General features: G+C 45.5%; 1 protein-coding gene across 1 annotated transcript in view; it reads right to left on the reverse strand.

The window, feature by feature from the left end:
• Positions 1–12,747: 12,747 nt before the first annotated feature.
• Positions 12,748–15,419, reverse strand: part of LOC126988956 (uncharacterized) — a 29,087-nt gene continuing 26,415 nt past the window's right edge. Inside the window, exon 2 of the mRNA XM_050847388.1 lies at positions 12,748–14,222. Coding sequence (XP_050703345.1) covers positions 13,574–14,222 — 649 coding nt within the window. The 3' untranslated portion in view covers positions 12,748–13,573. The remainder of the gene's footprint in view (positions 14,223–15,419) is intronic.

Here is a 15,419-nt window from a genome sequence, read left to right on the forward strand (position 1 = left end):
CTCCTGCCACCCACACCAACCCACACGACCCACTCCCTCATCCCTGGCCGAATGTTTCCTACCAGTATTACGCCATATGTGCCCATCCTACACCCACGCCCTCATGCTCCTCCTGCCACCCACACCAACCCACACGACCCAGTCCCTCAGCCCTGGCGGAATGTTTGCTACCTTTATTCCTCAATGTGCGCCACTCCCACCCCCACGCCACCACGCCCTCCTGCCACCCACACCAACCCACACAACCCACTCCCTCATCCCTGGCCGAATGATTGCTACAAGTATTACGCCCATGCCAATCCCGCACCCACGCCCTCATGCTCCTAGCTCCTTCTACTCACACCAACCCTCATAATTCATCCCCTCACCTTCACCTAAACCTGCCGGCGCCACAACACACATCTCATCACACCGAGAAGCCGCCGTGAGCTGGGACTGGCCGCATCGTGCCCACCTTACCCAATGAACCACTCGGCCGAAAATTCTTGCCACAAACCCAGCAAGAACTTCGTATTATTAATCTTACAAGAATAATAACGTCACACAAATATATTTCCCTTATATTGATTATTGGCAATGAAGGGAGGCGTACAAAATATTTACAGTTACAAATATTTAGCTGCTGCAACAATACGATTTCTCGGGTATTTTTTTTCTTCTGTATTTTCACAGTTGACGCGTTCAGCGGCGTGAGGCTTTGTTAACTACTGGATCGTCCCGCCTTGCCCTCCAGGAGCCTTGGTGATGGATTTGTCTCTTGTTAGCATTGAACTACACACACACACACACACACACACACACACACACACACACACACACACACACACACACACACACACACACACACGAAACACGACCGCTTACCCCCACGGGCTCTCTCTCTCTCTCTCTCTCTCTCTCTCTCTCTCTCTCTCTCTCTCTCTCTCTCTCTCTCTCTCTCTCTCTCTCTCTCTCTCTCTCTCTCTCTCTCTCTCTCTCTTCTTTTTTTGTCTAGTCTTCTCTTATTCCGCTCACCCATCTTCTAATTTACTCCTGCTTATGATCATTCTCTCTCAGTTTTAATTCTACGTTTTCATCTTTTTTTCCTTTTTCATCTTCCACTCTTTTCTATTCAGTGTTTTTTTCCTTTCCTTTTTTCTCTTTTATTACTTTTTTCTCCTTATTTTTATTGTTTTCGCTTTTTCTGACGGTCTTCGCTTAACATTCTGCTCACATTAAACTGTTTCCCATTGATTTTCCTTTTTTTGCTTGTCCTTTTTCCTTCTTCCTCTTCCTCTTCTAATTCCTTCTAATCCTCACTCTCTTCTTCTTCCTCATTATCCTCTTCCTAATTTTGCTTTCTATCTTATCTTTATTTTCTTCCATCTCATTTCTTTCTTAACCCTTCAAGCGCGGGCTAGATTTTGCCGCGCCTGGCCTGCCACGCAGGCATTTTCACTCAAAAACACACCTCACTTCAACCTCAAGTATCTTCTCTCTTACTGAGCTAACGTTGCTGAATGAGGTATCATTGTAAAGTCCTTTTCCTTAGCTGCCCTTTGACGTTAATTTGAACACCATATAAGCATTGGTAGAACGAGTACAGAGTTTTGAAGTAGGAACTATGAAGACATATTATTATAGAGATACCCACCTCTATTATTCTTATTTTCTATTATTTAGCAATAAAAAGCATCACTTTTTTACAGCTTCTGTGTACCATACCCATATAAAGCTCAAATTTTGTATTATTGTAAAAATCTGTGGTTAGCATTACTCGCTACACTTAGCAATGAACCAAAATCCATGCTAGAATGCTGTACTTGCATTGTGTAACAAAAGGAATGATAAAAAAACAGAAAACAACACTACTAATATTTTTGAGATTACAAAGGGTAAGTTTTACGGGTCGCTACATACTTATTGTTGTGCCTCTCGCAACATTGTGCACACTGGCTCAGGCGTTGCCAGGCTGCACCCTCCACGCCGAACGGCCACTGTATGACACATAACATTTGCATTTCATTTTTCTGCATCCAGCGTTTATTTATCATACCTATCACAAATATATACAGATAACATCATCGTGCATGTTAGAATGAAAAAAAAAATGTTAGGATCAGGCGTATCCGTGGTGGTGGTCTCTGTAGCGGGGTCCACACTTGTGGCGGAGCTGACTGGTGAGGGCGATAAGGCAGTCCTGACAGGGCGTATATTTCTGACATGGCGTAGATCTTCATGTATGTTAGAATGAAAAAAATCCCCTTTCCCTTGTGAAAATGTTCAGGAACATCACCAGAAGCACTGCTTTCATTGACAAAGCCATATCCATCACCATCACTACAGTAACTTAGAGTGGCATCGCTGTCACTACCAAGGATTGTGCTTGTGACAGTTTTATCTAACTCTGCTTCAATTTCGCTTTCTTCCAAGGCTTTCCTGATGTTTTTTATTGGTGTTGAGGATGGATTTGACTGGAAGGTGAGCGGAGCTGCGGGGTCTAGCGGACATCTTGTCAAAGCTAGCACAAGGCGTTAACTGACCACTGATAATGTAAGAGAGTGTTTGCGGGCATTGTAGGAAAGAAAACGGCATGTTCACTGTACTTGACGACAAACCAACCAAATCTGGCGGCGCGTTCATAAAAAAAATGCCATGTCCACTATTGTGGACACCCGCGCTACGAGCCCACGCTCCGGCTGTCCACTATTGTGGACAGCCGCGCTTTAAAGGTTAATTAATGTTGCCTTTACACTTTTTCTTTCGCATGTCTTTCTTTTCAATCCCCTCTTTTTCCTCCGCTTTCAGTCACTTCCTCTTCCTCTTCCTCTTCTACTTCCTTCCAGTCCTCACGCTCTTCTTCTTCCTCATTGTCCTACTCCAAATTTTCCTTTTAATCTTGTTTTTTCTTCTGTTTGTTTTCCCATTCATTCCTAATTTGGTCTACATCTTTTCCTTTTTCCAACCCCTCTTTCAGTTCCTCATTATCTCACTAAACTTTAACTCCCATATTCTTTTCTTTCATCTCTCCCTCTTACTCCTCCTCCCCATCCATGTTTTTACTTTTCCGTCTTTATATTTTGTTTTTCAGGCTCATTCGTATATTTCTCGCCCTTTGTCTTCTCTCTCTTTTATCGTCTCTGTCTGTTTTGTCTTATTTGTCTTTCTGTTTTTATTGTTCTTGCCTTTCATCTTCCTCCTTCCTTTCATTTCACTTTTGTATATTATTTTTTTTACTTCTACTTCCTCGTTTTGCTTTCCTGCGTTTTTACATTCTCATAATATTAATCTTCCCAATTTCTACCCATTTAAATACTCTCTTTTGTTTCTCTTCTTTCCTATTCGTGTTTATTTTTTCCTCCTTTTTATTGTTTTCTTCCAACTTTTTCTATTTCTTTTCATATCCTCTTACTTTTTCATATATTCTAAGTCTTATTTCGCCTCTTATCCCTTCTCCCTACTCTGCCTTGCTTTAATTCTTCCATCGCCTTCCTCGTAACTTCCTTTTTGTATCCTCTACGTTCTTTGAGTTATAATTCCTAGACATTTTTTCTTCCACTTCCTTGTTCTGTTTTCTTGTTCATCTTTTTGTTTCCTTTTTGCAAGTCTTGTTTTTACGTCATCTAATATTTTTTCCTTTCTTTTTTTTCTCCGTCCTTCTTCTTTTGCTTCTTTTCTTCCTCTTATTCCTTCGAAACTCTCACTTACTCATACTTACTATTTCCATATTACTCCTTCTCCTCCTTTTTCCTGCCCACAAACTTTTCCTTCGATTTTGCATTCTGCTTTCATCATTTTCCTCCTATTCTCTTCCTTTTCTTCTGCAGTGGTGATGCCGGGAAGAAGGGGGGGCGGATATGGTAGTCCTGGTGGTTGAAGTGCCTGCCATGATGGTGTTAATGGTCGTTATTCAAGTGGTGGGTGATTAGTAGTGGTGGTAGCGGCAGTGTTCCTGATAGTGTTATTAGTTGGAATGCTTATTTTGAGTTTAGGTCTACGGGTTTGTTATACCATGTTTCAGTTACCATTCTCCCATTGTGTGTGTGTGTGTGTGTGTGTGTGTGTGTGTGTGTGTGTGTGTGTGTGTGTGTGTGTGTGTGTGTGTGTGTGTGTGTGTGTATGTTTGTGTGTGTGTGTGTGTGTGTGTGTGTGTGTGTGTTTGTGTGTGTGTGTGTGTGTGTGTGTGTGTGTGTGTGTGTGTGTGTGTGTGTGTGTGTGTGTGTGTGTGTGTGTGTGTGTGTGTGTGTGTGTGTGTGTGTGTAAAATTCACCGTGGCCTGATCGCGTTTTCCTTTTAGTGTCACATTTTTGCACAGCTCTCCTCCGCCCCGCCCTTCTCGTGGCCTGACAGCCAATCACACAGCAGAGCCGCGTGTGGGATGCCAGGTTCCACTTCCCGTAAAATTCGTCAATTTTATCTGTGTTTTACATGCATAAAAAGGTCGAAGGTACATAAGTGTGTACTATGTGGACGTATTTTTTTTATTATTTTTTCATTTGATTTTGTTCGACTTTGATTAAATCCAGTCAGTGAAGAAATAGAACGGCCAGACTGGTGTGTTGACATCGTCACTTCATGAGAGAGAGAGAGAGAGAGAGAGTTTTGTGGGAGCTATTTTCAGGTAGATGGAAACAATTTTGTTAGCAAAATTTTGACATTTTGATTTATTGATGAAGGAGTTATTGGCAAGTCGGAGAACAAATTTGGCACGATTCTTGGCATAAATGTGAAGACCATTTTTAGCAAAAGTTCTAAGGCTCCTGCACCTTCTGTGAGCTGCCTCAATCGTTGATAGCACGCGAACAAGCGTGACTGAACCAGGGAATTTTTACATGATAAATGAATAACGCGGAATGTGTGGCTCCATCCCGATCTCACCTCCGTCACGCTCTGGGCACGCGTCTCAGACCTGGAAGCTATAATCATTCCGCAGAGAATGAGAGAGAAAATAAAACTCAGGTCATCACACTGAGCTGAAGCATACTGGCAAGAGCATTCTAATACCTTTCATTTAAATATAGTTTTAAAACAGGTGGTCGTTCAGACAACTCCTTACATAACGTTTCTTGTTCTGAGGTGCAACACGACCCCACTATCCCTGCCTAAGGTTTTTTGTAAGACAATATTTTCTATTTTTTCATTTGAAATATAAGATAAGAAATGTAAGCACACATGCGTCCAAACACTCCCCACAGATGCGACACTCTTGAACAATTTGTTCCGCAGAAGTGGCACCGTTCCATGGGATGCGTTCTCTGCATGGTGATTTTAGTCAGCTGGCGAGCCGTTCCTCTCAGTGTGATTGTGGTGCTTCTTGGCACTCCTCAGTCTCTGTTATCACCAGTCAGCGACAGTTACTGTTCAGCGGGTGTTGAGAAATGCACCGGAATGTACGTCACCTGTACGTCGCTGAACATTTGAGTTTGATCACGACGCTGTGTACTCGCCCGGTGCTCACAGAAACTCGCCACCACTCGGCTTTGCGCCTCTCTTGGCACGACTTCTGCTGCGGGAGTTGGTGCCCCGATGTCTGTCCCTCGTAGAAATGCCTTGTTTCGTATCTTGGCGGGACGTGGCTGCTGGCGTTGTGCTGGCGTTGCTGTGAGTGGCGGCTGCGGGTGTAGTGGTGTGCAGCATACCAGCCACTGTTTTGCTGGAAGGAGTCGTTCCTCCGCTGTGCCGGCCTCTCGAGGTGCCGAGGTGCGCCACGCAGCGAGTTAGAGGCGGATCTAACGGGCTGCTGGTGAGGCCTCGAGGTAAAGTTGGGAGGCTGAGTGACTTGGAGCGGCGCGGCGTATCTGAAGGTGTCGTGGCCACGGTACACCTCACGTTCCTTGACGGGGGCGGAGGTTACCAGGTTGAAGGGCACGTGTCTTGGACAGGTGGACCGTGGCATCCTTTCTTTCTTCAGGATACCTTTAGGAGACTTCCCTTCAGTAGTGGTATTCATTTGTGCACAGCGAGCTGCTCCAACTGTTTGCTGGTGTCGTGTGTTGTGTTTCTTTACCGCGTCCTTTGCTGACCCTTTCTGTGGCTTCACTGTTCTCTCCTTTCGCCTGTCCAGCTCAGGACGAATGCTGTAGAGAGGGAAGCCATACCTGAAGTAGTCGTAGCCACAGTACAGTTCACGATCCTTGACGAAAGTGTTCAGGTTCTGGAAGTTAAAGCGCACACATTTATGAGCGGTGCTGGCCGTCTTTCCTTTCTTGAGGATCCCTGTGAGGTGTTGTGGCTCATTGATTTTGTTGGCTGAATCTGTTGCTTCCTCTGCTACTGTTTTCTGAGCCTCTGGTAGTTTGTTTATTGCTTCCTTTGCTGGCTCTTCCTGTGGCTCCACTGCTCTCTCCTTTAGGCTTTTCAGCTCAGGACGAATGCTGGAGAGAGGGAAGCCATACTTGCAGTAGTCGTAGGCACAGTACAGCTCACGAATTTTGACGAAAGTGTTCAGGTTTTGGAAGTTGAACCTGATAGTTTTCTTGACCGGGGTTTGAGATGCATCCCGCTGTTTGAAGCTGCTGATAAGGGGCATCTTTTCCGGTGGGCCGGTAACGGCCTTGCTCCTGCTGGAAGGAGCGTCCCCAGCCGTGCCTCGGTGCCCGGAGGGTAGCTCATCGTATACCTCCTTTATTTTCTCTCTCTTGACCATGTGCAGAGTAATTACGAGAGTTTGAACCCTCTTGCCATGGCTCTCCAATTGCGTGCAGTCTTTTTGTGAGACTGTTGTATCATCCACTGGCTTGTGGACCTTCTCTCTCTTCACCAAGTGGATTGTGATGATGAGAGTTTGACGCCTCTTGCCAGTGGCCTCCTTTTCGCCCTTTCCCACCACCCCATCAGCATCCAGCAGGGTGTCGGAGGGGATCTCCTCCTCCACCACTGAGAGAGGCTGAGTAGCCTTCTTCAGGCAGACCAGGGCCTGTTGCCCTGCATCGGCCTGGGCACCCGCGTTCTCGGTTTCCTCGACGATGTCGTCAGGTTCCTCGGAGGGGCTGCGGCGCTTCCGCCTGGCGAAGAGCCAGCCGAAGCACCCGCAGCACCAAGACTTCTTCACTTGTTTTTGCTGAGTCATTTTAATGTAAATGAACAATCTTTAGCAGGAACGTGCAGGTCATCAACGTTGTCCTCTTCTGGGATGGCTTCTCCTCGTCGTGTGCCGCCTTGGCTACACCGACCACTGGCGGGGACGCTCAAAGAAAAGGCTGAGAGTGTAACGCTGGGGCGATGGGACGTAATGCAGGTGACGAAATGTTGCTGGAAGTAGTGCGCCCATCCCACACCCACGCCCTCATGCTCCTCCTGCCACCCACACCAACCCACACAACCCACTCCCTCATCCCTGGCCGAATGTTTGCTACCAGTATTACGCCATGTGCGCCCATCCCACACCCACGCCCTCATGCTCCTCCTGCCACCCACACCAACCCACACGACCCACTCCCTCATCCCTTGCCAAATGATTGCAACAAGTATTACGCCCATGCCAATCCCGCCCCCACGCCCTCCTGCCACCCACACCAACCCACACAACCCACTCCCTCATCCCTGGCCGAATGATTGCTACAAGTATTACGCCCATGCCAATCCCGCACCCACGCCCTCATGCTCCTAGCTCCTTCTACTCACACCAACCCTCATAATTCATCCCCTCACCTTCACCTAAACCTGCCGGCGCCGCAACACACATCTCGTCACACCGAGAAGCCGCCGTGAGCCTGGACTGGCCGCATCGTGCCCACCTTACCCAATGAACCACTCGGCCGAAAATTCTTGCCACAAACCCAGCAAGAACTTCGTATTATTAATCTTACAAGAATAATAACGTCACACAAATATATTTCCCTTATATTGATTATTGGCAATGAAGGGAGGCGTACAAAATATTTACAGTTACAAATATTTAGCTGCTGCAACAATACGATTTCTCGGGTAGTTTTTTTCTTCTGTATTTTCACAGATGACGCGTTCAGCGGCGTGAGGCTTTGTTAACTACTGGATCGTCCCGCCTTGCCCTCCAGGAGCCTTGGTGATGGATTTGTCTCTTGTTAGCATTGAACTACAAATACACACACACACACACACACACACACACACACACACACACACACACACACACGTAACACGACCTCTTACCGCCACGTGCTGACTCTCTCTCTCTCTCTCTCTCTCTCTCTCTCTCTCTCTCTCTCTCTCTCTCTCTCTCTCTCTCTCTCTCTCTCTCTCTCTCTCTCTCTCTCTCTCTCTCTCTCTCTCTCTCTCTCTCTCTCTCTCTCTCTCTCTCTCTCTCTCTCTCTCTCTCTCTCTCTCTCTCTCTCTCTCTCTCTTCTTTTTTTGTCTAGTCTTCTTTTATTCCGTTCACCCATCTTCTAATGTACTCTTGCTTATGATCATTCTATCCCAGTTTTAATTCGACGTTTTCATCTTTTTTTCCTTTTTCATCATCCACTCTTTTCTATTCAATGTTTTTTTCCTTTCCTCTTTCCTCTTTTATTACTTTTTTCTCCTTATTTTTATTGTTTTCGCTTTTTCTGACGGTCTTCGCTTAACATTCTGCTCACATTAAACTGTTTCCCATTGATTTTCCTTTTTTTGCTTGTCCTTTTTCCTTCTTCCTCTTCCTCTTGTAGTTCCTTCTAATCCTCACTCTCTTCTTCTTCCTCATTATCCTCTTCCTAATTTTGCTTTCTATCTTATCTTTATTTTCTTCCATCTCATTTCTTTCTTAACCCTTCAAGCGCGGGCTAGATTTTGCCGCGCCTGGCCTGCCACGCAGGCATTTTCACTCAAAAACACACCTCACTTCAACCTCAAGTATCTTCTCTCTTACTGAGCTAACGTTGCTGAATGAGGTATCATTGTAAAGTCCTTTTCCTTAGCTGCCCTTTGACGTTAATTTGAACACCATATAAGCATTGGTAGAACGAGTACAGAGTTTTGAAGTAGGAACTATGAAGACATATTATTATAGAGATACCCACCTCTATTGTTCTTATTTTCTATTATTTAGCAATAAAAAGCATCACTTTTTTACAGCTTCTGTGTACCATACCCATATAAAGCTCAAATTTTGTATTATTGTAAAAATCTGTGGTTAGCATTACTCGCTACACTTAGCAATGAACCAAAATCCATGCTAGAATGCTGTACTTGCATTGTGTAACAAAAGGAATGATAAAAAAACAGAAAACAACACTACTAATATTTTTGAGATTACAAAGGGTAAGTTTTACGGTTCGCTACATACTTATTGTTGTGCCTCTCACAACATTGTACACACTGGCTCAGGCGTTGCCAGGCTGCACCCTCCATGCCGAACGGCCACTGTATGACACATAACATTTGCATTTCATTTTTCTGCATCCAGCGTTTATTTATCATACCTATCACAAATATATACAGATAACATCATCGTGCATGTTAGAATGAAAAAAAAAATGTTAGGATCAGGCGTATCCGTGGTGGTGGTCTCTGTAGCGGGGTCCACACTTGTGGCGGAGCTGACTGGCGAGGGCGATAAGGCAGTCCTGACGGGGCGTATATTTCTGACATGGCGTAGATCTTCATGTATGTTAGAATGAAAAAAATCCCCTTTCCCTTGTGAAAATGTTGAGGAGCATCACCAGAAGCACTGCTTTCATTGACAAAGCCATATCCATCACCATCACTACAGTAACTTAGAGTGGCATCGCTGTCACTACCAAGGATTGTGCTTGTGACAGTTTTATCTAACTCTGCTTCAATTTCGCTTTCTTCCAAGGCTTTCCTGAAGTTTTTTATTGGTGTTGAGGTCAAGGGGGCCCCATCTTGAGGATGGATTTGACTGGAAGGGTGAGCGGAGCTGCGGGGTCTAGCGGACATCTTGTCAAAGCTAGCACAAGGCGTTAACTGACCACTGATAATGTAAGAGAGTGTTTGTGGGCATTGTAGGAAAGAAAACGGCATGTTTACTGTACTTGACGACAAACCAACCAAATCTGGCGGCGCTTTCATAAAAAAAATGCCATGTCCACTATTGTGGACACCCGCGCTACGAGCCCACGCTCCGGCTGTCCACTATTGTGGACAGCCGCGCTTTAAAGGTTAATTAATGTTGCCTTTACACTTTTTCTTTCGCATGTCTTTCTTTTCAATCCCCTCTTTTTCCTCCGCTTTCAGTCACTTCCTCTTCCTCTTCTTTTTGTACTTCCTTTCAGTCCTCACGCTCTTCTTCCTCCTCATTGTCCTACTCCAAATTTTCCTTTTAATCTTGTTTTTTCTTCTGTTTGTTTTCCCATTCATTCCTAATTTGGTCTACATCTTTTCTTTTTTCCAACCCCTCTTTCAGTTCCTCATTATCTCACTAAACTTGAACTCCCATATTCTTTTCTTTCATCTCTCCCTCTTACTCCTCCTCCCCATCCATGTTTTTACTTATCCGTCTTTATATTTTGTTTTTCAGCCTCATTCGTATATTTCTCGCCCTTTGTCTTCTCTCTCTTTTATCGTCTCTGTCTGTTTTGTCTTATGTGTCTTTCTGTTTTTATTGTTCTTGCCTTTCATCTTCCTCCTTCCTGTCATTTCACTTTTGTATATTATTTTTTTACTTCTACTTCCTCGTTTTGCTTTCCTGCGTTTTTACATTCTCATAATATTAATCTTCCCAATTTCTACACATTTAAATACTCTCTTTTGTTTCTCTTCTTTCCCATCCGTGTTTAGTTTCTCCTTTTTATTGTTTTCTTCCAACTTTTTCTATTTCTTTTCATATCCTCTTACTTTTTCATATATTCTAAGTCTTATTTCGCCTCTTATCCCTTCTCCCTACTCTGCCTTGCTTTAATTCTTCCATCGCCTTCCTCGTAACTTCCTTTTTGTATCCTCTACGTTCTTTGAGTTATAATTCCTAGACATTTTTTCTTCCACTTCCTTCTTCTGTTTTCTTGTTCATCTTTTTGTTTCCTTTTTGCAAGTCTTGTTTTTACTTCATCTAATATTTTTTCCTTTCTATTTTTTCTTCGTCCTTCTTCTTTTGCTTCTTTTCTTCCTCTTATTCCTTCAAAACTCTCACTTACTCATACTTATTATTTCCATACTTCTCTTCTTTTTTTTCTGTTCACAAACTTTTCCTTCGAATTTGCATTCCGCTTTCATCATTTTCTTTCTATTTTTCCTCTTCTTTTGCATTTGTGGTGGTAGTTTCGGTGAGGGGGGGAGGGGGGTTGTATGGTAGTTCTTGCGGTTGAAGTGCCTGCCATGATGGTGTTAATGGTAGTTATTCAAGTGGTGGGTGATTAGTAGTGGTGGTAGCGGCGGTGTTCGTTATAATGTTGTTGGGAGGTATGCTTATTTTGGGTCCAAGTGTACGGGTTTGATGTACCATGTTTCACTTACTATTCTACCATTGTGTGTGTGTGTGTGTGTGTGTGTGTGTGTGTGTGTGTGTGTGTGTGTGTGTGTGTGTGTGTGTGTGTGTGTGTGTGTGTGTGTGTGTGTGTGTGTGTGTGTGTGTGTGTGTGTGTGTGTGTGTGTAAAATTCACCGTGGCCTGATCGCGTTTTCCTTTTAGTGTCACATTTTTGCACAGCTCTCCTCCGCCCCGCCCTTCTCGTGGCCTGACAGCCAATCACACAGCAGAGCCGCGTGTGGAATGCCAGGTTCCACTACCCGTAAAATTCGTCAATTTTATCTGTGTTTTCCATGCATAAAAAGGTGTTAGTAAATTTGCAGATGATACCAAGATCGGTAGAGTAATTGAGTCGGATCAGGACGCTAGTATTCTCCATGGTGAACTCAACAGATTATATGACTGGGCGGATAAATGGCAGATGGAGTTCAATGTAGGGAAGTGCCGTATTCTGAGTGTAGGTAGGAACAACCCCTCACATAACTAGTGCTTAAATGACACTCTCATAAGTAGGTCTGGGTGCGAGAGGGATTTAGGGGTCTTAGTGAGCTCTGATCTCCGTCCAAGGGCACAATGCATTCAAGCTAGAAATCGAGCTAATAGGGTACTGGGATTTATTTCAAGGAGCGTAAGCAACAGAAGCCCCGAAGTCTTCCTCAAACTATATTTAGCATTAGTTAGACCTCATCTTGACTATGCGGTTCAGTTCTGGTCACCCTACTATAGAATGGATATCAAAATGTTAAAATCGGTGCAGAGGAGGATGACTAAGATGATTCAGGGGTTGAGAAACTTGCCATACGAGGAAAGACTCAAACAGTTAAACTTGCATTCTCTAGAAAGGCGAAGGGTGCGTGGAGACATGATCGAGGTTTATAAATGGATGAAGGGCTTTAATAAGGGAGACATTCATAAGGTTTTGTTGGTAAGAGAACCGGGTAGGACACGAAGTAACGGGTTTAAACTGGATAAATTCAGATTCAACAGGGACATAGGCAAAAATTGGTTTACTAACAGGGTGGCGGATGAGTGGAATAGGTTTAGCAGTCATGTGGTGAGTGCCAATACAATTGTCACATTCAAAAATAGACTAGATAAATTCATGCACAGCGATATTAGGTGGGGTTAGATACACGGGAGCTTAGGGTCAAAGGAGCTGCCTCGTACAGGCCTACCGGCCTCTTGCAGACTCCTGCGTTCTTATGTTCTTATGTTCTTAAGTGTGTACTATGTGGACGTATTTTTTTATTATTTTTTCATTTGATTTTGTTCGACTTTGAGTAAATCCAGTCAGTGAATAAATAGAACGGCCAGACTGGTGTGTTGACATCGGCACTTGATGAGAGAGAGAGAGAGAGTTTTGTGGGAGCTATTTTCAGATAGATGGAAACAATTTTGTTAGCAAAATTTTGACATTTTTATTTATTGATGAAGGAGTTATTGGCAAGTCGGAGAACAAATTTGGCACGATTCTTGGCATAAATGTGAAGACCATTTTTAGCAAAAGTTCTAGGGCTCCTGCACCTTCTGTGAGCTGCCTCAATCGTTGATAGCACGCGAACAAGCGTGACTGAACCAGGGAGTTTTGCCACGATAAATGAATAACGCGGAATGTGTGGCTCCATCCCGATCTCACCTCCGTCACGCTCTGGGCACGCGTCTCAGACCTGGAAGCTATAATCATTCCGCAGAGAATGAGAGACAAAATAAAACTCAGGTCATCACACTGAGCTGAAGCATACTGGCAAGAGCATTCTAATACCTTTCATTTAAATATAGTTTTAAAACAGGTGGTCGTTCAGACAACTCCTTACATAACGTTTCTTGTTCTGAGGTGCAACACGACCCCACTATCCCTGCCTAAGGTTTTTGTAAGACAATATTTTCTATTTTTTCATTTGAAATATAAGATAAGAAATGTAAGCACACACATGCGTCCAAACACTCCCCACAGATGCGACACTCTTGAACAATTTGTTCCGCAGAAGTGGCACCGTTCCATGGGATGCGTTCCTCTGCATGGTGATTTTAGTCAGCTGGCGAGCCGTTCCTCTCAGTGTGATTGTGGTGCTTCTTGGCACTCCTCAGTCTCTGTTATCACCAGTCAGCGACAGTTACTGTTCAGCGGGTGTTGAGAAATGCACCCGGAATGTACGTCACCTGTACAACGCTGAACATTTGAGTTTGATCACGACGCTGTGTACTCGCCCGGTGCTCACAGAAACTCGCCACCACTCGGCTTTGCGCCTCTCTTGGCACGACTTCTGCTGCGGGAGTTGGTGCCCCGATGTGTCTGTCCCTCGTAGAAATGCCTTGTTTCGTATCTTGGCGGGACGTGGCTGCTGGCGTTGTGCTGGCGTTGCTGTGAGTGGCGGCTGTTGGTGTAGTTGTGTGCAGCATACCAGCCACTGTTTTGCTGGAAGGAGTCGTTCCTCCGCTGTGCCGGCCTCTCGAGGTGCCGAGGTGCGCCACGCAGCGAGTTAGAGGCGGATCTAACGGGCTGCTGGTGAGGCCTCGAGGTAAAGTTGGGAGGCTGAGTGACTTGGAGCGGCGCGGCATATCTGAAGGTGTCGTGGCCACGGTACACCTCACGTTCCTTGACGGGGGCGCGGTGGTTACCAAGGTTGAAGGGCACATGTCTTGGACAGGTGGACCGTGGCATCTTTTCTTTCTTCAGGATACCTTTAGGAGACTTCCCTTCAGTAGTGGTATTCATTTGTGCACAGCGAGCTGCTCCAACTGTTTGCTGGTGTCGTGTGTTGTGTTTCTTTACCGCGTCCTTTGCTGGCCCTTTCTGTGGCTTCACTGTTCTCTCCTTTCGCCTGTCCAGCTCAGGACGAATGCTGTAGAGAGGGAAGCCATACCTGAAGTAGTCGTAGCCACAATACAGTTCACGATCCTTGACGAAAGTGTTCAGGTTCTGGAAGTTAAAGCGCACACATTTATGAGCGGTGCTGGCCGTCTTTCCTTTCTTGAGGATCCCTGTGAGGTGTTGTGGCTCATTGATTTTGTTGGCTGAATCTGTTGCTTCCTCTGTTACTGTTTTCTGAGCCTCTGGTAGTTTGTTTACTGCTTCCTTTGCTGGCTCTTCCTGTGGCTCCATTGCTCTCTCCTTTAGGCTTTTCAGCTCAGGACGAATGCTGGAGAGAGGGAAGCCATACTTGCAGTAGTCGTAGGCACAGTACAGCTCACGAATTTTGACGAAAGTGTTCAGGTTTTGGAAGTTGAACCTGATAGTTTTCTTGACCGGTGTTTGAGATGCATCCCGCTGTTTGAAGCTGCTGATAAGGGGCATCTTTTCCGGTGGGCCGGTAACGGCCTTGCTCCTGCTGGAAGGAGCGTCCCCAGCAGTGCCTTGGTGCCCGGAGGGGAGCTCATCGTATACCTCCTTTATTTTCTCTCTCTTGACCATGTGCAGAGTAATTACGAGAGTTTGAACCCTCTTGCCATGGCTCTCCAATTGCGTGCAGTCTTTTTGTGAGACTGTTGTATCATCCACTGGCTTGTGGACCTTCTCTCTCTTCACCAAGTGGATTGTGATGATGAGAGTTTGACGCCTCTTGCCAGTGGCCTCCTTTTCGCCCTTTCCCACCACCCCATCAGCATCCAGCAGGGTGTCGGAGGGGATCTCCTCCTCCACCACTGAGAGAGGCTGAGTAGCCTTCTTCAGGCAGACCAGGGCCTGTTGCCCTGCATCGGCCTGGGCACCCGCGTTCTCGGTTTCCTCGACGATGTCGTCAGGTTCCTCGGAGGGGCTGCGGCGCTTCCGCCTGGCGAAGAGTCAGCCGAAGCACCCGCAGCACCAAGACTTCTTCACTTGTTTTTGCTGAGTCATTTTAATGTAAATGAACAATCTTTAGCAGGAACGTGCAGGTCATCAACGTTGTCCTCTTCTGGGATGGCTTCTCCTCGTCGTGTGCCGCCTTGGCTACACCGACCACTGGCGGGGACGCTCAAAGAAAAGGCTGAGAGTGTAACGCTGGGGCGATGGGACGTAATGCAGGTGACGAAATGTTGCTGGAAGTAGTGCGCCCATCCCACACCCACGCCGTCATGCTCCT

Source organism: Eriocheir sinensis, unplaced genomic scaffold, assembly GCF_024679095.1.
Source record: "Eriocheir sinensis breed Jianghai 21 unplaced genomic scaffold, ASM2467909v1 Scaffold1017, whole genome shotgun sequence".
In the NCBI taxonomy this organism is placed as follows: Eukaryota; Metazoa; Arthropoda; class Malacostraca; order Decapoda; family Varunidae; genus Eriocheir; species Eriocheir sinensis.